This window comes from Dreissena polymorpha, chromosome 4 (genome assembly GCF_020536995.1).
Source record: "Dreissena polymorpha isolate Duluth1 chromosome 4, UMN_Dpol_1.0, whole genome shotgun sequence".
In the NCBI taxonomy this organism is placed as follows: Eukaryota; Metazoa; Mollusca; class Bivalvia; order Myida; family Dreissenidae; genus Dreissena; species Dreissena polymorpha.
In genome coordinates this window covers 101018025-101045217 of record NC_068358.1, presented here as the reverse complement: position 1 = coordinate 101045217, position 27193 = coordinate 101018025, and the positions used below count along the sequence as shown (strand labels likewise).

The 27193-nt window shown below is 33.2% G+C and overlaps 2 protein-coding genes across 2 annotated transcripts; both read right to left on the bottom strand.

The window, feature by feature from the left end:
- Window positions 1–427: 427 nt before the first annotated feature.
- LOC127875905 (uncharacterized) lies at window positions 428–15828 on the bottom strand. The gene is made up of 3 exons (XM_052420655.1): window positions 15781–15828; window positions 4028–4604; window positions 428–2252 (listed from the first exon to the last, which is right to left on the bottom strand). Coding segments are annotated over exons 1-3 (1317 nt in total). The 5' UTR covers window positions 15783–15828; the 3' UTR covers window positions 428–1514.
- A 9176-nt stretch (window positions 15829–25004) lies between these two features.
- LOC127878663 (uncharacterized) lies at window positions 25005–25730 on the bottom strand. Its single transcript, XM_052425191.1, has one exon. It carries the CDS (start codon window positions 25728–25730, stop codon window positions 25005–25007), a length of 726 nt encoding a protein of 241 aa, XP_052281151.1.
- Window positions 25731–27193: the final 1463 nt, after the last annotated feature.

Here is a 27193-nt window from a genome sequence, read left to right as displayed (position 1 = left end):
AAAATGGCATGTTTAAAGATCGAGCGATCATAAAACTAGGCTGCTCGAAACAACAATAAAACACATAAATAATTAATCGACAGGTAAACACATTAATGCGTTTAGTGTCAATCATCATGTTTTAATGTGTTTAATTCATGTCGAATTATTTATTTAAAGACATAAACATTATGGACATTGGATTGGACCTTTATCACGCTAAACCATAGTTAGACATTTTCCTTTTACTGTGATGCCTTGCGGAAAAGAATACGTACAGTGTATTGTTTTCAATATGCTTTTATGTGATGTGTTATACATGTATTATATCTAGGTAAAATATCTGTTTTACCTCTTTCACCCCTAATCGTCGTTATATTGTTTAAAAATGCCAGTACTTGTATCTAAAACAGTATCATATTTTTCTTTAAATATTTATTATACAAACGTATAAACATAACTTACAATGACATGCAACCGTTCACAAAAGGCAAATACGAGTAATAAAACAAACACGTTTTGTCACTGGGAACAATCATACATGCTAGCGAAGTTTGCCTTTTTGGCATGTGGACATGGTATAAGCATGTAATTTTTATCAAAAGCATACATTGAAATACAGGTACAATACATTGATCTCTTTACTTGCAAAAAGTATTATCAACATGTTTTACATTGTATTCAATAAGTACTGATTCATGCTTTCCTTCACCTGTACACACAGTTGAGGGGTCATCTGTCAACTATTTTCCTAGCCGCTGCTCAGGATTAACATGACGTTGTCTTATTACTGATTTACAGTTCTGTTTATAGGCAGTCACACACAAGTGCATTCACTAAACGTAATAAGTATAACATATAATCATCCATACTTATACGTATACTTATTTCGAAATACCAAAGAATTGCGAAAATCTAAATTTTTTGTATCATGTGTGTGATATGCAACATAATGACTGCTTATGTATTCCTTGAAAGAAGCTTTTTCTCGTTACATTGCGGAGAAGTCAATGTTTATAAAAGTTACAAATCACTTCACCGCAATATAAAAATATGACATAAAGCATAATGTTAAGAAAGTAATTATAGTAAACTAGTTAAAACACAATGATTCAAATATAAAGCTATAAAGTGAACCCCTTCGTCTGTAAATGTGTTCTCTGTCACACGATACTGCTCATTCTGAACGGCAACTCCAGTTTTGTCAGACACTCATTTAGTGGTATGCACAGTTGGAAAAATATTTCAGCGGGCGTTCATATTTTAATATAACCTTCATTATACACGCAATTATCATTGTGTTACTGAAAGAAATCATCTATCCCAAACAATTGAATCGGTTTTAGTTAAATTACAGATCTTACATTTTCTTTCGCCGAATGGAAATATGTGAGTTGAATATATTCATTCATTCTAAGGAAGGCTAAAATTGATTTTTGCGATCCGTTCTTGCTCCTATAAAACGGTCCGCCGTTGAATGAAGGCATAAAGTGATCCCTTCTTGCCCATAAACGTTTAACTGTTTCGTTGTGTATCTATTTCTTCAGTAAGTCAAGTTGCTGTAGCTGTCTATGCAAATCCTGGTAGGACTGAGTTGGCGGGGCCATAGTCTGTGCACACCTGTCACTCCAGTGCACTACTTTCGAATTAAAATCACAATATGTGCCGTAACAGTGACCATATTCCCTATTGTTCGTTATGTCCGCTCCTGGAGAGTACAACCTCCCTTCATGGAAGCAGCCTGGTCCGCTACTACCGCCCAAAGCCGGACCTCCTATCGCGCCGCTTCCGACGCCTCCGAGATTAGGACCCATTGTTTCTTGGAGCTTCGACAATAGTGATGGATCCAACGCGGCCAGTGAAGCTAAATTTGATCCACCTCCGGAACTCTGTGACCCTGGCATAAGCATTCCCACGTCGCCAGTAATAGGAGCACCCAAAGCTACAAACTGGTTGTAAAATTGATTCATTGTCGCGGGATCGAGGTCCGCATTCAAAGATGCCGGCGACTTCGGTGACGGCGTCAAAGGTTTCGCGATATTAACGAGTTGATTGAACAGGTGTACGTCACTTCCGGTATTGGAACGGGTGGGCGCCGTGGTGCTGATTGTACAGTTGTGGTCGTCCCAGTGGATCACCATGCTCTCGTGGTTGCAATAAGATCCGTAACACCAGGATCCCGTCTGGCCGCGCTCAATTTCCGACAACGGCTGGTACCACTTGTTGTCAAAAAAACATCCGCGCTTCTCAACTGGAGATTCTGTTGTCTTCGGCTGAAAAAATAAACACGTATACAATCATTATTTCAGTTCATAAAAAGTAACCTTATTTATGACACTGTAAAAAGCAATAGTTTTTTTTCTTCAGTTGCTAAGTAATTGATTTTGTTTATGCTGTATGTTAGTTTATTATTCAGTCATTTTAAGCCTCTTATACCTAAATGGAGCCAACCAAAAATTAACAACAAGCAACCAAGAACTAAAATTTGAGGCGATCAACAACAACCATCTGAAAAAAAAACGGATAGACATTTGACCATTAATAACGGTTAGTTTGCGATTAGTTATAAACATGCAAGCAAATAGACTCCCTTTGTTGGCAACTAATGTCAATTCTCAATGATTCATAATTATTAAATAATACACATCCTGCATTTGATAACGACATTGTACGCAACCCCTTAGCTGACACAATATTACTACTTTTGGAAAATAAATTGCAAAACAATCGATGATGTATCACCGATACAGAAAGACTGCGTCAAAGCAATTAGGTATGTGGCAAGTAAGAGGCAACGGGAAAACCACCGTTACTTGGATTCGTGTTGTACTTGAAGTCAATGCTAAGGTCGCGAAACTGAATAATGTGTTCTTAACATGGGGTTTATTTGCGGAAACGAAAAGAAAACAACTGTAAACGAATAAATTATATCTAGCTGAGTTCAGACTTGACATTTGTGAGGCACATACATCTACACGCGTTTAATGAATCTTTTTTACTTTTTACATTAACAATGCCCCGGTGTATTGTTTGTTTTCCATTATGTAATGAAACATTCTTGTAAGCATTTAAGTGAAATAATAAAAGCGTAATTATTTTATCGCTCACAGCAAGTTACAAAATGAATATAGCACATCCAACAGCGTCAATACATTTTTTTACGATGAACTGTGTTTTTATACACATTTTACGAACATTTATTTGGCAAGAGGTTAGCGTGACAAATATGGAGTTATAAAATAAAACATGTACCATATAAGCCAGCCCCTCTCAATAAATGTCCGCAGTGGTTCTTACCGCCTTTCTATGCAAGCTTTTACTTTAAATATTAGTACGCCATCTCAGCGACAGTTAAGTGCATCAAACGTATCGTGCTTGGATAATACCGCAACATTATCACGATTTTCCATTTTTAGATCCGTTTATGACATTTACGATACACCGTTAATTAGCCATGCATCTTTAACAGTTGGTATTATTGTCCCAATTTGTTTTGGGATTTAACGAATATGTAGACATAATGCAGATAAAACAGATGAACGTGAGAGAAGGCCATTTGAAATATTATTCTGTTTGAATGCGATGTTTGAAGCCTTATATATATTCTTGTGTATGTTATTACATGCATAAATTGAATAAATATATTTTTTCATTGCAACAAACAGTTTTAATGAATAATCGACACAAGTAAAAATGAAGTGCTTTGATATCCAGACGTCTGTTTAAATGAATATATTTTATGATTGCTTTATTTTACTTTTCGTTTATACTTTACGGTGCATAGATATGAAATTACACTTGCATTATGAATAGACATCTTCAGAACACAAACCTAGTTATAGTTTTTATACGTGATAGTAAAATACGCTTTGGTTTATTCTGTGTATTCCTGCGAACACAGGTACGTCCGGGTTGTTTAAATATGAATCGGGGAAGTTATCCAGAGCCAACACGATTCACCATTATTATAATACTTAATGATTTATCAAAACGTTCAACGAACATGAGCAATCCATTGATTGTTTTACATGTATATCGCTATGTTTACCTTTGTTGAAGGATTCGTGTCACCATTCACAACTTTGTCCCTTGAGGCCGCCAATAGTATCTCCCCTAATGTCATCTGCAGGATAGGCTTGGGGTCTAGACCTGGCTTGCTGGAGGTTGTTGGCGCAACTGTTGTTGTTGCTACTGGAGCTTCTGTTGTTGTAACTGATTGAAGTAATAGAGCAGACACTAATGACGCTGTTAGATTCGCAATATCAACTTTCGGATGAGAGGCAATGTCAACAGTTTGTTTTATCAAAGACTGCCAACGTGCATTGAAATCTGGCGTGGCCTTTGGAGCTGGCGTTGTAGCGGCATTAGTCGAAAAAACAGCGGCTGCAGTTGAGGTGTCTAGCTTGGGTTTTGCTGTTGTCAACTGTCCTCTTGTTGTCGCAGCCAGTGGGTTTGGTGTCGATACGGGCTGCATGGCTAAGAGGTCAGTGAGGGAGGGCGAAGCTGGTGGTTGAAGGGGGTCGCTCCAGACGGGAGGCAAACGGTTGCCCCATACACTGCGCTCCGTTGTCCAAGCATTGCAGCTTACCAGGTACTGAGCACACAAAAATAGCGCAAACAGCCGCCTGCAATCGAAATCATGCATGCATCAAAATTATGATTGGTATATGACGGATGGGTCTTGTAATAATTAGGTTTAGCATGACAGGTATTGTGTCGTGTTCTGTTGAAACTGCAGGACTTCATTGATGTACTTTAAATCCGTAGCGGTAAATATTAAACAGCAATAATACAATGTTTCATAGTGAATGGTAAATTTTTAGAAACAAGCCACGTGTTAAGATGAAAACCAAGTGTAACATAATACTCTGACAGGGGTAATATTGAGTAAGATGACTTCTTGAAGCTCTTTGTTATGAACTGTGAATGAACAATCTAACTAAAAATAAATAATAAAATCATTGAAATATATGAAAGTAAAATCAAAGTCCGCGTTTACCCTGTTATGTAAAAATGATGAAATAAGTTGCCTGTGGCGGTGTATTACTGTATTCAAAGACGGATATTGCGGGGTACAGTACAATACTTTAAAAAATTGTAATTAACCGCAATATAAGTTATGTCAAAGATATTTCAAAGTGTATTAAATGTCTATTATAAATGGGTTGTTTTACAATATTGGACAGAACAAATTATTAGCAAGGTTTCACTATATATAAACTGGAATATAATAGGTTAACACTTGTCATTAAAATATTGCTGTTTGTCTCAACGGAAAGGTCCGTATTGATTTTGTATTTATAAAAATAATTTTATTTCACAAAACTACGTAAGAAAGAGGTTAATTGATTAGGTCTTGCAATCGTTACGCAAGTGGGAACATACAACACTCATCACATTAACATAATAAGCGAAAGTAGTCGTCTTTATTGAACACTGTTGCATTGTTCTCTTATTTTCTGCATGACCATTGGGCCATAAAAACTCACCCATTATCACTCATTACTTGCATTATTTATCATTTATACCGCCTACATAAATATGTTTCTTAGCATTCAAATGCCGATAATCTACATCTAGACTAGTGGTACCTCAGTGGATGTCGCAACACCTTTCATTATCCATAAAGTGAGTCTGGCTATTACTCGTTGCGAGACTATGGCTGCTAAAATATCATTTATTTTCAAGAAGCGCATAACCGAACGTGTAGTCATCATAACAACATACATTTATAGGGAATGGACACCCGTGTTTTGTATTGCTCTCATAACACACGATTAGTTATAAATGATAAGTGTCATGCATGAAAATCAAAGTCACGTGATCGGGTATTAAACCGCTGATGTGTTGATTCTTCATGACATTTTTTACGATGATCTTGAGTTTTGAAATCTTGTCAACAAGAACAGTTTTCGCTAAAACGTCTGATAACTTCATTGTATCGTGTCTCGCTCAACCGTAACTATCTTGCTCTGGAAAAAAATTAAATTGAATTTCTATGTATAGTTTCCGTGACCGCTTTTTTTATTGAAATGCGATGCTAAGATGTAATCGTGTATTAACACTTGGTGTTTTTAGATAAGTGTGAAGTTTGGCATGGCTTTCAACCAGCTCGAAGGCGGTGACCCTAGCTTTAATCAATGTTAAATTTCGTATATAGTATATAAAAGATGTGCCGGTGTTGATAACAATATCTACCATGATGGTGTTCTGGAGGTTTATTAAATCTAGTAATCAAATTGTTTCTTAAATTTACAACTTAATAGTTTTATTAAGGTTAACATGTTTAAATCGTTTTTTATTTTATTCAAAGCTTAAATTAAAAAAATGTGCTGATAATTAAAACAAAATCACATTAAGTAAAAATATATTTGCCAAAAATTAGCACCATACCGCTAATAATAACCAATGTTCTTCCAATATACGTAAATATATCTAATATATTGCACCCAAGTAATAACATGCTCACTTCAGCCATAAGTCAATATTGCACGGTTGAGGACAATTGAGAAATACCGTGACAATGTTCTGTCAATCAACTTGCACTAGCCAGATACATACGTTTATTCAGCTTAAATTTTTTGTTAGAACACACTGTCTGAAGGGATGTTGCTAAAACCTAAAGGCCAAAAAAAAGAACTGTCCGGGCGAGATGTGCTTTAATGTTTCATGAATTGTCATTTCAATATGAAATATTTATAAGAAGTGCACGTTTCCGCCTGACCACCCTTTTGTTCTTTAAAATCAGCTTTATAATTAAAATAGAAAACAATTGTGTTTACATCGAAAAAAACGAAAACGACAAGTAATGAGTGAAATATTTGAATGTTTCTTGCTCTTGACTTTATGAAATTGCTATGATTATTTTGCAGATTCTCGTCGTTGTTGTTTTCAGAGAAAATATTTGAAACTATTAAACTAAAACTAACTAATTAAAACAATGTGTGCTGCTCTGGACTCTTAGTTATTTCAGTGCTTAATATAGACTCGAAATCAGTTGTTATTTTTATTTTGGATAAAACACATGAAAGCTCTGATTTGAATTAATAGTTACAGGGTTAGTTACTGACCCGATACGGGACATACGGTTCTGTGGAAAACCATATCGGGGCGAGACCGAAGGTCTCAACTACTTTCAATATCATCAAATTAACAAGGACAAACAATGTTTTTTATAACTAGTATAATCAAAAATATTAAATTCAAAAACATTATATAACAATAACAAAACTACAGAAACTTTAACTTCCAAAATCTTTAAAATTCTTAAACAATTTAAATGTCAATGTATAAAACTTTTTTTTTTACTTTTACACTACCCAGTATCACAGTACACGTAGCGGTACATTTTACTTATTTATTGTTAGATTTTGAATAATTGTCACTGGTCCATAGAAACAGGTTGACTGCCTTTGGTTTGACTGATTTAGAGTTCTTAAGTCAATGATATCAGAGAAGTCACCCAATATATCGTTTATATCGACTCCTGCCATATATGGCAGTGAAACTTGACTGGTAGAAGTGGTAGATCCTGTATTTGCCTCTTTTGGGGCTGGTAAAGCCACTGCTAGCTAGATGCGCTTGTTCAGGGGCTGGCAGCGCCAGCTGAGGGGCTGGTAATGCCAGCTGTGGTGTCGGTTGAGGGGCCAGGCTGTTTGAAAGAGTGCTTCCCATCAGTAATTTTTCATCGTCACCAACTCTCTGATACACTGAAAGACTCTGAACACTCTTGTGATCAGTGACGGCCATGATTTGAGCAGTACCAGACATATTTTTTGACAATGGTTGGTGTAGATTTGGGATAGATTGCAAGCTTCACTAAGGTCAGACATAAATGACTTCAACTGTTTTTCCCCGACTGCTGCTTTGCAGAACCAAACAATGCTTTCATCGTCAAACGAATCTTTTGGCTTCTGCCATAGACGATCATTGGCCGGGTGTAGATGACTTATGTAAGACTCGAATGATGACACTGGACAATATGGTGAACCTGTGAATATAATTATGATTATTTTATTATTAAAATTTTATAAAATGATATAATCAAATTGGGAGTAACTAGACTTCAAAATTGCATACATATTTTTTTACAGAAATTATTCTCATAATGATTTATAAACTTGTTAATACAGGGTTAGTAAAATTCAAAACATTAATTTTTTTCATAAATTATTCCCATATTTGAAAATGGAAAATGTACAAAAAATGAGTTTTTATTTTACATGTAATTTTTTTTAATTGTTAGACATCAACTTTTAACAGTAAATTGGAGGGGGTTTGCCCGCTTTCTACTTTTTCTGTATTTGAAGTAAAGACACTGCACCGTCACTTTCAAAAGAAAGAAGATCAATTAATCATTATACATGTACACACGTATGAGCTACATGTACCTAGCATAGAACATCTTAAATATAAATAATTTAATTTGTACCGAAAATATGGGGTAAGTAAATTTTTAAAACTTGCTTTTGATATTTTAACTGAATTTATTCTAATAATAATTTATAAATATAACGGTAAATTAATAAAACAATTGGGGTTTACTTACCAGGTGTTTCAGGCATTAGTCCCGATCGGTCCTCTTTATCAGTCTCTCGGCGGTTTTTGGTAATTTCATCGGACACCTTGGCTACATACTTCAATCCTTTAGCAGGATCAATCTTGTTTTTCTTCATGGATACCATATTTTCTGCCCCCCGACGAAAGAAGTACAGACGAATATCAAACTGAGCCTTATTGAATAGTCCAATGGGGGTCTTTGGGCTCAGATGAAGGGATGTATACAACATGTGCAGATCAGCTTCTACTATGTGAGGATGGTGGTCAATGGTACCGAGTCCAGCCCGCTTACACTCTGCCAAAACAGCCTGAAAAAAAATAAATATGCATCATACAGTCAGTTTTCTTTTTCATCATAAAAAACAACAATAAAACTAGATACTTAAATTTAAAAATCACGATTTGTTTCACAGGTAGGGAACGGGGCATTGAATTCTTGTTTTTGTTAAATTTCGGACAAAACTAAGAACATAGCAACATATCATATGTATTATTTTAAAAACGACAAGATTTTTTACATAACTAATTGTTTATGTACCGATACAAACAGCACATTCTTTTACTTGCATGTCTGCTCCGAAAAGTATGAAAAATTAGTACACAACCTTTTTGGCATCCTTTTCCTTTCGTTTCACAGACCCAGTTTTAATGAAACTTCATATCATTACACAGTTTACTGATCATGACATATGTTTACATACCGAAAAATTCTTATTGGCATCCTTGAAGGCATCGTCTTTCACAATGTCAATGTTCAGACTGTAAGGGGGACTATGCAGAAATCTGTTTTACCCGCTCCTTATAGATTCCATGGATGTGGTTTTGTAAAGCCCCCCCCCCCCCTCCATCTGGTTTTCGTAAATCCATGTAAAAATGTTCAAGTAGTTTTGCAAGTTCATGAACTTCTAACGATTCAAAGTCAGGACTCAGATCCTTTTCGCATAGGTAAGATTTCAGTATGCTATAGTCTGGATGAGTCGTGGGTAATTTTCATAAAGTTGTTACATCACAAATATTTTATAAATATATGACCATGAATCATTATGAAAATAATAATTAACCTTTCTTCTTTAAGATTTATTGCTTTTTCCAAATGTTTATCGTCTTTTATCATCAAAATTATCGACTGTGTTGATAGTGTCAAACTACCATCATGCAAATAAGCTTCCGGTTGATTCGTGGGTTCTGATTGGCTGCCAGAATTTCAAGATTTGCATACTATAAATAGCCTTTAAACTGACCTTGCAGGACAGGTTAATTTCTTGTGAAAAAATGTCAACACACGATGTAGCATGGTAAATACTTCTAAATAAACGATTTTGTGTTACTTTGGAACACTATATGAACAATACATAAATGAGGAAATATTTCAAACCGACCTATCAAGTTATGATGAATTACACTATTTACTTGTTTTTGACGCATTTTTGATCGGAAAAAATGGTGACCGTGTCAAAACATTTTTCCGTAACGAACTGCATCATGTGCGAACATTCTATCGCGATATTTCAGGCGATTTCTATACCCACGAATCAAACAGAACCCAAGACTCAACCAGTAACAACCATATGTTGGCACATTTTTTGTTTGCTCTTAAAGTGTTCTGCGAATTTAATTTTAGTCTCTTGTCAGCAATTTCTGCAGAAGAAGTGTCTGCAAACCGTTTAGCGGCACCCATGTTTACCAAACGACAATTTTCTGCTCTTTTAACTCCTTTTTGATAACGAACCCAAAAAAGGAAAAGCGCGGATAGTGCTTTTGTAGGTCACAGACTACCAAACATATTTCAGCAGCCATTTATTTTATACAGCCTCATATCGGTAAGCAGTAGCAAATCCAAATGCGCTGTTGAATCGACGATTCCGGGCGGCCATTTTGAATGTTTCTACTGCCCCATATAGTCTACTGACACCATATAGATTATATGGGGTCAGCATGTGACGTCAAACAGTCAATGAGAGAATGTTTCTACTGCCCCATATAGTCTACTGACACCATATAGAATATATGGGGTCAGATTCTATATGGTGTCAGCATGTGACGTCAAACAGCCAATGAGAGAAGAGTATTTTGTAAATGGCGTGATATATACTTATGCCGCATTTCTCTGGACTTTGGAAAAACCAGTAATTCTCTCGCTACAAACGACTTTGCCCATTTAATTAAACAATGTTTTGTTCACTTTAATTATATATTATTATTATATTCGATCTTACATGCCAAACTTTGTCATATTTAAAAATATAGTATCTTGTTAAAATACTACAGTAATTAACAATGTTGCCAGTTTCATTTCTGATGCAATGAAATTCAATGATGCAAGATTAGAAGTGTTTGCTGCTTCTTAAATTAATACTGTATGAAACCGTTAATATATTGTTTATTTACTTCTTGTTTCTTCTTACATAACTGTCAATAATTTACTTTTGTAAATGATGTCTGAATACTTTAAATAACAATTTATGCATATAAGTATGTATGTTTTTTTGTATTGTACTGATGCACTTTGTCTATAATTTGTTAACTTGAATATGCAAATGGTCTAAAAGGTATTTTGCCAATGTTGCAATAAAAAAAACTTGAACCTTGTTAACTTTAATAATAACGGTTGATATGGTATGTGATTTGAAAAACATATAAATGGATCAGCATTTTTACCAGCAAAAAATTGTTTCTTCTTGCTCGTCACGGCTCATGTCTCTGGCAATTTAAATAAAGTTCGTTAGATATAGCATTTTTTCTGATAAAGGGCTCAATTTGATGTTTTCGCTCGTGGCAATAGTTTAAAACCTCTGCTTAAATGCAAGTTAAAAAATTGATCGTAGTCAGATCACAGAAATCGTCGCATGACATTATGAATATTTATAGGTTAATTATATTGATTACTGGATACTTGTTCAAGTTGTACAGGTGATTAATTACTGAGATCGAGGAATGTTCAATCATGCCTACCGTAATATTGTTTTACTTTTTTTGCACTAAGAACTTATTAATGGCGCCCATTTGATGCTTTGCATCAATGGCTTTGATGTAATCGTGACAACCGAGCGAACCTTCTGCTGTATCTGCAGGACCAAACTAGTGCAAAGGATGTGAAACTTTATTACAACCATTGACAAATTGTCAAATAATCTGACACTGTGCAAAAACAAAATTAATAGATAAAAAGTCAACACTTAATAGATCACATACACTGATCAATGGGATTACCACATTGGAATGGGCTATGCAAAGATATAAATACGAATTATTTAGCATGTTTATAAAAACACAACACAAACAACTAGTCTTAAGATTCTATGATAGAGATTTTATATAAACCCATTCCTCTTCTTGCCATTGTTATCTCATACTTTGACATAAATAGCAAGGGAATTGGTACATGCTGCTCTCTTATGTTTATTGACACTTCCTTTTCAGACGAACTCATATAAACGTAAGTCTTCATGAAAATGCATACTTAGTCTTATTATGCAATCAATGTTTCACATTTTACGCTCATAATTTACATTCATGAGTCAATTATTACTTTAATCAGAGCTTTAAGAGGTAGTAATTGACCTAGCGAGAAGCAAAAAATCTTCAGGTTATTGCCTAAATGCCATTCGGCAAAGACACCGCGGTTATAAATTTTCGTATGCGTGAGACTAAATCAAATAAAAATGTTTCACGTATCCGGTTGTAAAATTATGTTTATGGCAAGTTAAGCATCAATTTATTAAGGAATCAAATATTAAGTAATACATATTTCGTTCAAATGGAAGCAAAAACTGTTTAAGGCATAAACCACTTTACTTAGAGACAGCACCAGTTGTTGTCAGATTAACCAAGCACATAGCCGTTATATAAATAAATATTACATAATTAACCGAAATACTTATACACAACTTTATTCAATTAAGCAGTATATATTCAAAATTTGAAAACATTTCAAATATATGTGATCAGTTAAAAGAAAGTGCGTTCCTGTAAAACAGCAGACCAAACTGTGACACAAATGCAGAAGATGGAGCTTATTTTGTTTTTAATAGCTGTATAATTTTATTTACAAACATTATAATAAGCTTATACATTGGTAAAATGACCTTAGCTTCAGTATAAACAAACTTAGCTTTGCTTCTTTCTGATATGCATAACCGATGATCTATGAATTGACCATATGATGCTTGGTCCCGAAAATGCGTAAGCAATAAGGGATTTAGGTGCATTAACTACATGTTTGCGTTCCTTTGAATTCGCAGTTTTGATGTTTTGGTGAATATCACACTATTTAGGTATTAAAATATATTTTTAAAAGCGATGTTATTAAGTTGAAATTAATTTACATGTGTCGATTGTGTGATATAAATGGATAAGTGTGGGATAAGTGGGATAAGTGGGATAAGTGTGCGGATTGGCATGTCTGTCGGTCGGTTAATCACTATTCCTTTTTTCTGTTATGTACATCCTAGTACGTTAATTCTATAAGTGACTATTTCAAGGAAAGGTGGTAAGTGAGGCATGCTTTAAGACTGGTTAGAACCCACATTTTTTGCATTGTCGTTCCCACGCGTAATTACATATTTTATCATCCCTGTTTGTAAAATGTAATATTTTATGTCTTGCCTTGGATTTGATAGGAATTTATCATTTTCTTTAAGTGAACGACAAGCAGACACGAATTCCTCTCTTTATAATTGTTTAGACTTTTATTTTATCATATATTTAATTAAATTTATTATTGACCGTTTAAGGTGTTCAAATCATGTTAAGTTTCATGCTAGATATTAAAATTATGAAACATTCTAGGAGGGGATTTTTGTCACCATCCGCTAGTTTGTATATAATAATTGACTATACATGCACAACTATTAGTTGTTTTGATTATTCGTCCACGTAAAGTCATTGAACAAATTCCTTACAAACTCAATAATTTGGCTCTGGCGATTAAAATATTATTTTCCATTTCATTTTATAAATCTGTAAATGAGCCGTGCTCTGTGAAAAAGGGGCTTAATGCATGTGCGTATAGTGTCACCCCATATTAGCATGTGCAGTCCACACAGGCTAATCAGAGACGACACTTTCCGCTTGTATGCTATGTTTTGTTTCAAGAAAGTCTCTTCATAGCAAAAATCTAGTTAAGACGGAAAGTGTCGTCCCTGATTAGTCTGTGCGGACTGTACAGACCAATCTGGGACAACACGTTATGCACATTCATTAAAACCCCTTTTCACAGAGCACGGCTCATATCAAGTTTTTTCCTCAACCCTTATATTGGAAGAGATGTCATATTTAGTATGCCTGTATGATCTTAGTATATTCAATTGTATTCAAAACAGTAATAAACGTGTCAAACAGAACGTTATATGAGATGCTATGTCTCTTACAAAACTGGTCAATAACTGTTTTATTTGTTCGCAGTGATACATTCTAATGAAAATAAATGTCACATTAAAGTCAAAGTCCTTTTAGACGGCCATCCAAATAAAGTCAACATTCTTAAGTCTTGGCTTATTTTATATTAATTTTGTTATGAGGAACGATGCTTACGTGACACTTGAGAATGAATTAATCCCTTATGTAATATGTAAATAAATAAGTTTAAAACAATTATTTATGTGACGCGAAAGAGGCTAATAATTACTGAAAATTAACGTAATATGTCCCAACGATGACAGCACGAGGGGGTATAAAATAAGTCTAAACTGACATCATATCAACCTTAATCATCATGATATATTTTGGACACCACGAGACATGGCTTTCAAGAATGTAAGTCTATTCAGAGCTCTTGTTATGTAAGTATTTCATACCATAGCTATAAATGGGTGGACTTAGTGAATGAATTATTGTCAAATCCTCCAATAAGGTCCGTATGGAAACGAGTGGTTCATTATAATTATGACATCTATATTACGTCAAACATATTCGATTATCTCAATGTTGACTTACATCACTACCTTTGAGTTTTGTAATCATCTATATATGATTTTATACAAAATACAAAGATCTCATTGTCTTGTATATTACTTGCACATATTCAAATAATGTGAATGTGTGATATAGAACTACCATCTGTATCATTTTAAATTCTTATGTAATAAATCATTTAACTATTTACTATATACAACTCGGTAAATGTAAATATACACGTGTGCGTCTGGTGATCAATACGTGTCAAAATGTGTGGTTACTGCTGCTTAATAGAAACCGTTTGAAACTCGCCTTCAATTGACCTTTGTTTTAAGCGGTGACCCTTGTATCAATCACGTGTTTGTGTAGTTGTATCTTGTATGTTTTCTTTGGTATGCATAGGCAATTGATGTGTTGCGTAAAAACTGATTTTTACAAGGATTTCTCTCCTAATTATGTTTAAGAAGTTTTATAATTCCTTTATTTTATAAAAAGTGCTTATTTTAATGAAAACAACACGATTATTTAACAACAATGTAACACACGCTTTTGCTATCTTTTTTATGACAGTGCATTTACATAATAAACATACAAGTGGAAATAATTAAGTTGTGTACGCCCTACACTTCAAATGCGACTGACGGAATAATTGTCGAAAGCATATATTAACTTTGTTACATGCATTAAAGATTCAAAAATGTTTTTGTTAATATAATGATTGATAGTATAATAATAATGTTAAGTTCGGTATGTTTCCTAATAAGTAACAACAACATGAAAACAGATCATTCAAATATGCCATATAAACTTGGTTTGTTTTTTATCACTAAACCAAACCGGACATTACTTAAATAAGCTATTTAATATATATATATATATATATATATATATATATATATATATATATATATATATATATATATATATATATATTTTACATATAAGACTTATTTCTTAACTTTATTTAAAACTGCTTTTTGATATTGTCTTCTCATATTTCCTGACCTGATTACAAAATATGCTGTTGTTGTTTTGTTTTTTTTCAAAAATAGCGGCATCACAAGAGAATTAACTACTATATTAAACTGACATGTAGTTGTATTTGATGCACAACTTTATCAATTTTAATGACTACCGTAACACCGCATACTATATTGTGTGTTAAATAGTATTTGACGCAATTAGGAATTTTTCTTCTAAATTAAAACAACTAGATAAAAAAATATAAAAAACTACATATTTTTATTTCAGAAATTGAGTGATGTATTTAAGATAACGGTGTATGTAACTATAAGACTTAAATTTATATAATATTCATGCATTATCTAATGGTATGCGATTACTTACATGGCGTTATGGCGTATATTCCGTCAAAGGCGACAAGCCACGATCAACTGACAACCGACACTTTACTAGTGTCCTTAAACGTAGCTATGTTATTGTGAACGTCATGTTTCTAACCATTAATCAGACTAACTTGCAGCATAGTAATTGGTCTAAAACCGTAGTGCTGGTAAAATGAGTTTAAATTGTATCTTATGTTAAGTGGAGATCAGTTATAATACAAAAAAAATAAAAACTTGATATCAATATAAATCGACTTCCAACTCCATCACGTTCATGGCTATATGTTTTGCTTCATTTTCACAATTATATGAAGCTTGGACAATCATGCTCCTTACTCCTTGTATCATTCAGTTTAAAATAATATACATTTTACAGCATTAAGGCGATCGGTGTCATAATGCTAGTGAATATATTTTTGAGATCCTACTTTTAAATTTTAGTTTTCCGACACATATCCACTTAATTAACCCTCTAAAGGGCATGATTATATATTTGAACAAAAACAAAAACTAAAAAAATGATGTCAGTATGAAAAAGAGTGATTTCAACTACATCTTAAATTATTGTTAACAGTATGTAACGAAAAATCAGGAGACTGAACGGTTAGGTATAGACAAAATATATATTTGCATTTACCGAAGGCTGAAGTATTGTTCAATCAATATTACAATTGGTAATGTCCTAAAATCGTTTGCAATTAAGATATTTTACGAACGAAGTACTTCATGAAATAGCACAAAAGAATAATGTTATACACTTAAAATATAAGCATAATAAAACGCAACTGTCCTTATTAGAGCAGACATTTGGGTTACCATCGGTTTAAATACATTGAACTTTTTCTAAAGAGATATGTCATCGGTATGTTCAACATATCCATCAGATAACTAAAATGCATATTGTTTGCATATTTAAAGCAAAAAATATGTCATTGATTCTATATGTTGATTCCTGTTTCGTTCAAATTTCTCACAATTTTGATCGTTTTGTTATATTGTTTTGTATATTTATATCATCTTAAAAAATTAGTTGCATGCTACGACTTAGTTTCTAATGCTTGTAGTATAATTGCATTATTCAATTCTGTGTATGCTCGAAGTAAATCACACTGAATATATGTATTTATAATACAATCGTTTTTTTTCCAAGAGCACGTATTGTTAATGATGCTAATAAATAAACCTTTATTATCAAGTAAAATTTTCAATTTCGGGGGTCGTCTTATACGCTTAAATTTAAATTGAAAATGGTTAAACTATGTGCACATCACATTGAGACTAAATAGATACATGTAATACAAACAAAAATAGCAAAGCAAATTTTCTACATACACTTAAACATAGCCTTATTATCGAGTATGAACTTTGAATTGTTGAATAAATGATATATATTAGAATTCAAATGCTTTACACAATGCTTCATAAACGGCCGACTAAATAACCTGTCCATTTCATGGCGACAAAAAGTATGAATCTTTACGAAAAACCCGTGTAAACAAAATGTTTGACCTGCAGGACCGTTACACATTTAAACAAAACGTCCACACAATCAAATACATTCTAATCGCAGGGAAGGTCTTTGCGTAAATCTCAAAAACGTTATTAACAACCCCTGTAAACGTCTTTTTAAATTGTTAATGATAATTTTGACACGTTAAGCAATAATTGGGAATAAAATATAGTGTGTTACAGTCAATACATGATAACTATTACGCAAAAAGTATGACGTATGGCTTCAAAAGTACAAAGGCGAGGTCAAAGTGTATCTGTCACTTTCGACATGAGAGCTATTTTTGACTTTTTATTGCTACGTTGCAAACATGAACGCGAGGTCGCCTGGGTTAAAAGAGCGTGTTCTACCAACTAGTGCGTAAAGCGGACCACTTTTATTGAATCGGACGCATGCACGTTGCAATCATATTCACCTGATCATTGGGTGTGTTTGTTAACTTTTTAAATTATCACGTTTATAGCCAGTAGATTGATCTGAGCGTCCGGTAATCGCTATGGAAATTTAAACTCCTACCTTGCTTTTATTTTATGATTAACTTACATTCGTTGAAAATCATACAAGCTTGATTTAAATCAAAAGCGAAATCCACACTCCGCAAAATATCTGTGTTTTTATAAAGGCGCAACTGACTTAAAGTAGATAAATGAAAGATGATTATCAGATGTTGAAACGTCACTTACATGATAATCCATTTAAAAAAATTAATAAGTATTCTCCATCATACAATGATTCATTAGTCGGATCTGATCGATTTTAAGCACAGTAGATTATCATATTCGATAAAAATTTGTCAATACTTCAGAATACTATCCTTTACTGTCTAATACTGTTAGATTGAGAAGTTAATTTATAATTCATCTACGATTTATTTATTTGTACTTTTGTTCAGTGTTCAGACGCAAGACGTTTACTGCCACTTTATATAATAATGTGTATATACAATAGCCCGGCTTATTCCGGTTTCAACTTATTCCTTTGTGACTGAAACCTTGTCAACAAGAACGGATTAATATTTAATTTTTTATTGATTTCATCGTGACTTAAACTCTTTTTCGCTGCCCAATATTGCATCATTGAGTAATTAATTTGCAAATATATCGAAATAAAAATTTACTGCGTTGTAGTTGTTTCTTTTAAATTGAATCGCGAGAATGTTAAGTTTTATTTAGACGTATGTATTTTGTGATTATTAATTGTCAAAGTGTGACATTTGGCATTACTTTAAACCGGTTCCCCTGGTTTATTTGCTTTACATTGACGTTTGGCCCGGCATGAGTTATGTTTATGTTCCATGTCGTATTGTATATATTTTGCCTAATGTTAAAACGAAATATTCACAATACGACATTATTGACATTCAACTATAAAGAAATATATATAATAATTATTATTGCATGTTTATATAAAATATTCGCAATTCAAACTTTACTGCGCACTTTGTTTTCCTAAGCGCAGGCACCTTCTTGCACATGCGCGACTTATTAAAATATATTTATTAAAATCGCTCTCACAGTTGTCAAAATAAAGTGACACTTAAGTCAAAGTTTACAAAAGCATTCATAGAAAAGTAAAACGATTTGTAGATGGTGACAAGTCATTATTTAAATGTTACATTGACCTTATTGCTAGCATAAGAGTCCAAATTAATTGACATTTATGTCAAAGGTTACACAAGAAATTATAAAGAAATGTCAAAATATGTGTACATGGTGACAAGTAATTATCTTAATGTTACAACGACCTAATTGCTATGATTATTTGTATTCCTTGTGTCTATAATAGGCAGGTATACAGGGTTATAATTGTATAAATATCACATCTGTGTGTAATAATTTTCAGTTAATGTGACATGTCATTAATATACATGTAAATGTTACGCATGGCTGAATACACAACTGGAAATCAAATTACATATATCCCATTGTTTAGGTACACGAAAACATTATACAGTCATCAACGTGTATATTTATAAGCTTTGTCAATAAAGTTAAATATATTGAATGGGGAACTTTTATTAAAAGAAAAAAGGTCACACACTAAATTAACGATTTAAATGAGCAGTTAATGACAAGTTGCCCTATAAATTAATGTCTAGGAACCATATATGTCTAAGAGCGTCAGTACTCGATTAACGTAAAATAATAATAATTTAGTTTCCATAAAAGTGTATGCATCTTGTAACAAGTACGTGTAAATATAGTAAAAGAAGAATAGTTCATTTATACGTTGTATGCATAATAATGTATTAAAGTCTCTACAACGCTCAAAATCAACGAAAATTTCGTAAAGTATTTCGTAAAATAAAGTAAACACCTAACCAATCAGTGTTCCTTATAGCAATAGCCACAATTTCAACGCTAGATATGGTACGATACATAGATTTTTGTAGATACACAATGCTCGTTTTTATTTATTTGTGACACACTTAATTCCATTTTAATTTCTCGCGAATATATCTTTTCATACGACACACGAACACCATGTTAGTGTTCATGCGTTGTATGAATAGATATCGTTGCGGGAATTAAAAATGGAAAAAACAACGAGCATTTCTTATCTACAAACATCTATTTAACCAGACCACACCTGGCGTTGAAATTTCGGCAATTGCCATAGAATACTGATTTTTAATTGGAAATATTGTACGAAATTTTCGTTGATATTGAGTAGTAATGTTACTTTAAATACTCGATACAATTGAATGAAATAAACACAAAGTAATAAACGGAGACTTGCTTCATATTTCTTTTAAGACAATGGAGGTCTAGGTTATATGGATGCCGAATTTCAAAGGCGCATAAACACGAATAAATGCATTTTATTGTTTAATCTCTTAACACATGTGGATTTAATTTCAATATTAAAATCAAATGTCAAAGCTTTAAAAACTAATATGTTGTACGATAATATACTTTAATTATTATGCTTCCTCATTACTAAAAAGGTTAAAGTATGTGTTCATTTATTTATAATCATCAATCGAAATAGGAAAATATAGAAATAATCGTAAGTATAGCTTTGTTAATCGATTATTAAACAAAGCATCCGATGTACTTTCCAAATTCAAACCCTGTGTGGTTTAAGTGGTAAGGCCCAAACTTTGCGTCTAAAAGTGCAGTGCTCCCAGCACAAGACAGTTACTGGTTGACTTTAATTTTTTTGTTATTGTAATTTTTTAAACTAGGCAAAAATATAACTGTTTTGTAAGTACATTTATATTATGACATTTTTTAAAATACAAAAATCTTTTCACAAAGCTCTTTTAACACAGTTTTTGTACTAAGATAAAATTCAAAAAGAAAGTACGCCGATACCGAGACGTTAACTCGAATCAGTGGCTCAACCAAAAATCGTGTCTTTGTTTGATATTAACACACTTACACAGACTATTATCTGCAAATGAATAAAACTCTTTAATTTCTTATTTACAGCAGTGTTTTGTGTGACTGTATCATTTCACTACGACTGCATATCATGAATGGTCTGTTTCATTTACTCAGACTTAAAACCGCAGACTTAACTGTGGCAGAACATAAACGGGGGTTTATATTCACCTTAGTTGTACTTGTTATTCCCTATTTAGTTATGAATAAAGCAGATTTCGTGTCACATTATCGCCGGAATGTCGTAATTGTTTCGCCTGTGGTGCGGTTAATTACTGTGAAACTAATTATCAGGCATTAGATGTTTGCTGAAATGCGTTTGCCACTGTCTATCGTTCGGACTCAGGGAAACGATAAAATGTCATAACTAAAACATAGGACGTTATAAAAACTAGATAATTGTATAATTGTTAATAAAATATGTTATTATGCGCAAAATAAGTATATGATTCTTACTGTTGTTGTGACATATTTATATGTATTAAAAATAATCAGCTTATATACAACGTTATTTATAACTAAACGTATTTATAATGTGATTTATTTTGCATGTGGTATTGCTATTAAGTTAAACTGCGAATTTTCGCTGTTTAACATGAGAGGGAATTTAAGCAGATATTGGTTGTATTCGCACCACCGACATGCGCATTTTTGCAACTGTTATTGACGTTAAATATAATTGCAACTAATAACTGACAGACAGACAGACAGACAGACAGACAAAGTTTATTCAGACTTATACAATAGTACATCGTCTTAATACTAAAAATACACATCATATTTTGTCACGTGAATGCGAATAATAACATAACATTATATAACATAAAATCAATACAAATAAACATAATATATGGTAAGAACACATAAGTTCTAACGAGGGGTGGTGAAAGCTATTCAACAGTATTGTTTAGGATTGTACATGTATTTCTTACAACTAGAGCTTCTTTTATATATTTGCATACATTGGAAATTATTAATCTATCACAAGAAACTAATAATTTGTGAAATTTATACACAGATGGATTAATATAATATGTATTCCTTATATATTGTTTTCTTAAATCGATGTAACATCGGCATATACATATAAAATGATATTCGTCTTCTAAATCAGTGTCATTACAACATAAACAATATCGTTCATTGCGTGGAATATTGTGTTGGGCATATCTGCCAGTTTGAATTCTCAACGGGTGTGCAGAGACTCTTATTCTTACAAAAAATAAACGCAGACGTCTAGGAAGTAAGTCCAAATATTCTTCATATTCAAAAGAGGTTTTAAAAAACTTTATACATATCTAATACAGGACTGCTATTCAGTTTACCATACCACTCTTGTCTAAAATTGTCAACAAGTCTACATTTGAATTCTCTAATAAAACTATTTATTTGCACAACATTTGGATTTTCAAATACATAACCAAATCCATAATTATTTAACATGTTTTTGACATGTGAGACCCAATTTGTAAAACCTTTATTACAATCGTTTAAAGCTTGTTTGTAAACAATTTGCATAATAATATTTTCACTGGTTAAAATTTTAAACCAATATTTTATAATTTTTACAAACCTGTTTATATACAATGGATATCTACCTAATTCTCCATAAACAGCAACATTACATGTATTTATTTTAACCTGAAGTAATCGTTTGCAAAATTTTAAATGTATGCGTTCAATGTCATCTGACTTGTTAAAACCCCATACTTCTGCGGAATAATTTAATATGGAACCCACAAAAGAGTCAAACAACTGACATAATATTTTTGGTTTAATATCGAAGTCATGACATTTTATCAAAAATGTATTCATGGATTTAAGGGCTTTACCAATAAAATGTTCTTGGTTTAATTTAAAACTTCCAGTATAATTTAGTACTGTGCCTAAATAATTAAAGTTATCAACAACTTCAATATCATTACCATTGTATGCCCATTTTTCATTTTGTTTTAAACCTCCTCTCTTCCGAAACACCATAATTTTCGTTTTAGCAGTGTTTACCTTTAAACCCCAAGAATTGCAGTATAAATACAATCTATCTAAATGTGACTGGACTTCAGCAGGTGACTTGCCTAAAATGGCCATGTCATCAGCAAATAATAGTAAAATCATCGTAATATCATCTATACTCAAACCAGAGTTAATGTTGTCTTGTAGGTACAGTTCAAGATCTTCAACAAATAAAGAAAACAAAATCGGCGACATAACTTCACCTTGCCTCAGTCTAACCGCATAACTAAAATAATCTGAATACGATGAACATGATTTAACACGCGACTTAACATTTGCATACATATCCTTCACTATTCTAAGCAATTTACCTTGTATACCAGACTTAAACATTTTCAACCATACTGCATTGCGGTAAATACTATCAAAACATTTTAACATATCGACGTATATAACATACAAACGTTTATTTTCATTTAAATAATTTTGAACAATCGACATCAAGATATAAATAGCATCAACAGTTGAATATCCTTTCCTAAATCCGAACTGAGCATCCGAAATAAAAGTGTTTTCGTTACAAAACGTTTCAATGCGTTTGTTTAGGATAGTAGTAAATAATTTTGAAAAGCAACTAACTAAAGTAATGCTTCTATAGTTATTTACATCATTAACAGCGCCTTTTTTATGCAAAGGGATTATAACACCTTCTGTCCATTTATCGGGAAAAAAGCCCGATACAAGAATACCGTTAAAAACATCGCACAAATGTGCTGACAATATATCACTGCATTCAAGAAAATATTCATTCAAAATACAATCAATACCTGACGATTTATTTCGTTTTAAACGTTTTATTGCATTGTTAACTTCTTCGACAGATATAGGTACGTCAAGTTCTGGGAATACAGAATTTTCTAAGTTAAAATTATTATTTAAACAAAAATCTTCTGCTTCATAATTACAAAAATAAGACTCATTGTTACTAAGCTTTTCGAAAAAATTTGTAAATTCTTCTAAGGATATTTTATTTTTTATGGAATTATTTTTTGATTTGAAAAATTTCCAAAAATCTCTTGGTTTGTGTTGTCTTAAATTTTCTATCTCCAGCATTTTTTGCCGATAGCAAAATGCTTTCTTCTTGCGGATTGAGTCTTTATAATACCTCTTACTTGTGCATAAACGTTCTCTGTTTATATCTGATTTACTTGAGTTAAAAATACGTAACGCGTCATTGTACAAATGTTGTGCATTGATGCATTCGTGATCAAACCAAAAAGCATTCTTTACACCGCTATTTGCACGGAAACTAGGATTTATTTTGTAAACACATGTTTGAGAGAATAACGGATCAGCAACACTGCGGATTGTTTCAGTAAATCTATTTAAAATGTCATTAATTGACGCTCTACTTGAACAATCAATATTTTCTACAATAGAATTAAATACAGGTAACATACAAATAATACCTGAACGAAATTGGCTTCGTAACGCATCGTTCCACTTATATTTAACATCGGTGTAAGACTTATACTCAGACGATGCGTTATTACATAATAATGAAAACTGTAATTGGGCGTGATCACTAAATACGTTAAAATCATGCACGGTAAAATCTGAAATACTTGTAAAGCTGTATTCATTTGCCAATAAATAATCGATTACAGAAGTACCGTTAGTTGAATAAAAAGTTAGCTTACAGCTATTCCCAACTCTACCATTAACAATACGCATACATGTGGATTTACATAAATCTAGTTATTTTACTCCATGACTATTTAATGAACTATCGACTGAGGCCCTAACAGAGGCGTTGTCTGGGTAGTAATCTACATCATCATTAACAATATTAATTCTATCATGTACAATATAATCACATTTATAACCAACTCTACTATTGAGATCGCCAGCAACAAAAACTTTACCAAATTCAGAATAATAAGAGATATCATTTTCTAAAATTTCAAATAAATCCACATTAAATGTGTTATATACTGGAGAGTCGTGTCCCCAGATATAAGTTGCACAAATATAAAAATCATCAGAGGTATGAAAAAATGTGTGGTCTAGTTTTAACCAAACAATTGTATCATAATGATTTTTTACAATAACAACACCACCAGCTAATTCTTCTTTAATATATATTACAATGCCACCGCTATTTCTGCGAGATTTTCTATGCTGAAATTTTCTAAAAAAGTTTAAAGACAAGTAACCACTCAAATCAATATCACTAGTGCTATTCGTCCAAGATTCATACAAAAAACATATATCATGATCACTTGAAATATTTACAAAGGAAGGATTACTTTTCTTGCAATCTGTAAGACCATTTACATTCCAAGAAAGAATGTCAATTTCTCCCCCGTCGTGTCCCTAGTCGCGCACTGGTCGCCCGTCGACGTACAGGGTGTCATAAGCGATCCACGATCGCTTGCCTTTTGCCCTTTCCTCTTTCATCTTGGGAAGCAGCTTCCTACGTTTTGCAACCACTTCCGGTGGAAACTGTTCGAAAACGTTAAATCCTGTCCCATTGAGATGCTTCCACTGCCGTCTCACTATTTCCTTGTCTTTGAAAAAAGAAAACTTGGCAATTATTGAACGAATTTTCCCACGGGTATGTTCCCCCGGCGATCTATGAACTCGCTCGAACTTAATTGTGTCCGCCGTTTCTTTTGCAATATTCAAAGCCTCGTTAATGTGCTTTCGAAGTATCGACTCCGTGACCTCAGGCGTCTCTTTGTCCACTTCCGGTACGCCAGTGAATACAAGGTTGTTTCGCATACTTTGCGATTTCATGTACACGAGATCGTCCCGAAGGCTGTCTCGCTCCCGTTCAAGGCCGTCGATCCTGCTAGAGACCTGTGCCGCCGCAATGTCCGTCCCCTCTGTGACGTGTTCGAGCCTCGACACGCGCTCGTCAACCTTTTTTACTCTATCGTCAAGAGCCAACCAAAGGGTTTTAATGTCCTTTTCCATTTTTGCCATACGCTGATCCATGTTGTCTAGGCATTGTAATTTTTGCTCAACTGCAGTAAGTCGCCCACTTATTACTCCTAGGGCACTCATAACATCCTGCAATGTTGGTCGAGCGCCGGCCATGGTGGTATCCTTTGGCGCTTTGCAGGATTCGTGGTTATTTAGAAACACGCTTGTGTTTGATATATAACTGACTTCTTCGCCATATAATACAGAGTTTGTAAGACCAAGTAAATCACTTACTGAAAAAGAAGTGTCTGAATTCTGTTCCTCGCTGGACGGGCCTCTTTGTTTTGATATCGTTTTATTGTTAAGATTTACACTGTCATTGCCACTACTATTCCTGTCTTTCCGTTTATTATTTTTATTTCGACCCATCAGAAATTACATCAAGTAATATTTATCCACATATTACGAGTTAAGTAACACCACGATATATATTTAAATCCAAATTTATTTCTAAATCGAACACAGCGAAAAAAACACGTCTGTTTCGCGCGCAATCACGTGACCTATATCTCAATATATATATAATAACTCAAATGGTTGCGTACAAATGCTGGGTTAAAATACTTATCGCAATCCGTTTTTGTATAAATCAATCCTTTGTTCGTATCTAAAGTTTTCGTTTATTTGTTTAGTTTAACCGCTGGTATTTTCCAAATTTAAAACATTATTTCATGAAGACATACCTATTACTTGCAAAACAAGGAAATCTTTAACTGTTTCAAATAATCATGTGCGTGAACGTACACGTGCGTAGGTATGCGACACTGTCCGCGTTTGTTTGCTAAAATACATTAGTACTTCGCAATTATAATTTCTTAGAACAAACAAACTGAAGGCGTCACAAGGAGATGAAAAGAGTGCAGAAAGTCCAGACATCTAACCCGGGACCACTTTCTAGGCTACAAAGTAAGCAAACCGGTTAGCAAACGCTGAGGTAATTCATCTCGCCTAAGTTTTTGCCTCTTGATCGTTAAACACATTCCAATTCGAGTTGCATTGAGTAGCGGTTATCGGATCCCGAAGAACCACGGGTAAATTGAAAATGTCACGGTCCCACGTTAGCAGCATCGTCATGGGATGGGGAAAGCTGCAGCAAGTTCGGGCTATCAAGGCGAGTTCTCTACTTAGAGAGCACGGGTTGTACCAACAGTCCAACACCACATTTGTGTGACATATCACAATTTTGACAATGTGTGAAACGGAATTGCTGTCAAACATGTACGTAAAATAAGTAAATACTGTACCATGCACATTATAGTTAATTTAATTAACGGGCATATAGTATAAAAACTAAAAAGGGAACACAGAATGGATATTAAGGATTATTGCTAAAAGACCAATCTTTTTATTTTGCATAATGTTGTTACAATTTTCAGACATGAAATACAGATACCATTGTCTGTTGATAACTTACACAATGCTAGAAATTAAATTCAGGGATTGCAACTTTTTAAGTATAAAACATAGATTGATTTATTGAAAGGTCGACGTGTTTTATTTTGTAAAGCAATTTTACGAAGAAGCTTAGTTATAAGAATAACCAAAAGATACAGGTATCATCTTACAATATTTTCACC

What these genes read in the sequence shown, in the direction of transcription:
- LOC127875905 (XM_052420655.1), bottom strand. An exon ending in ACACGAATCCTTCAACAAAG is followed by an intron (nt 2,253 to 4,027) that starts GTAAACATAGCG and finishes TTATTTTTTCAG; the next exon opens with CCGAAGACAACAGAATCTCC.
- LOC127878663 (XM_052425191.1), bottom strand. Translation starts at nt 25,730, where the DNA reads ATGGCCGGCGCTCGACCAACATTGCAGGATGTTATGAGTGCCCTAGGA.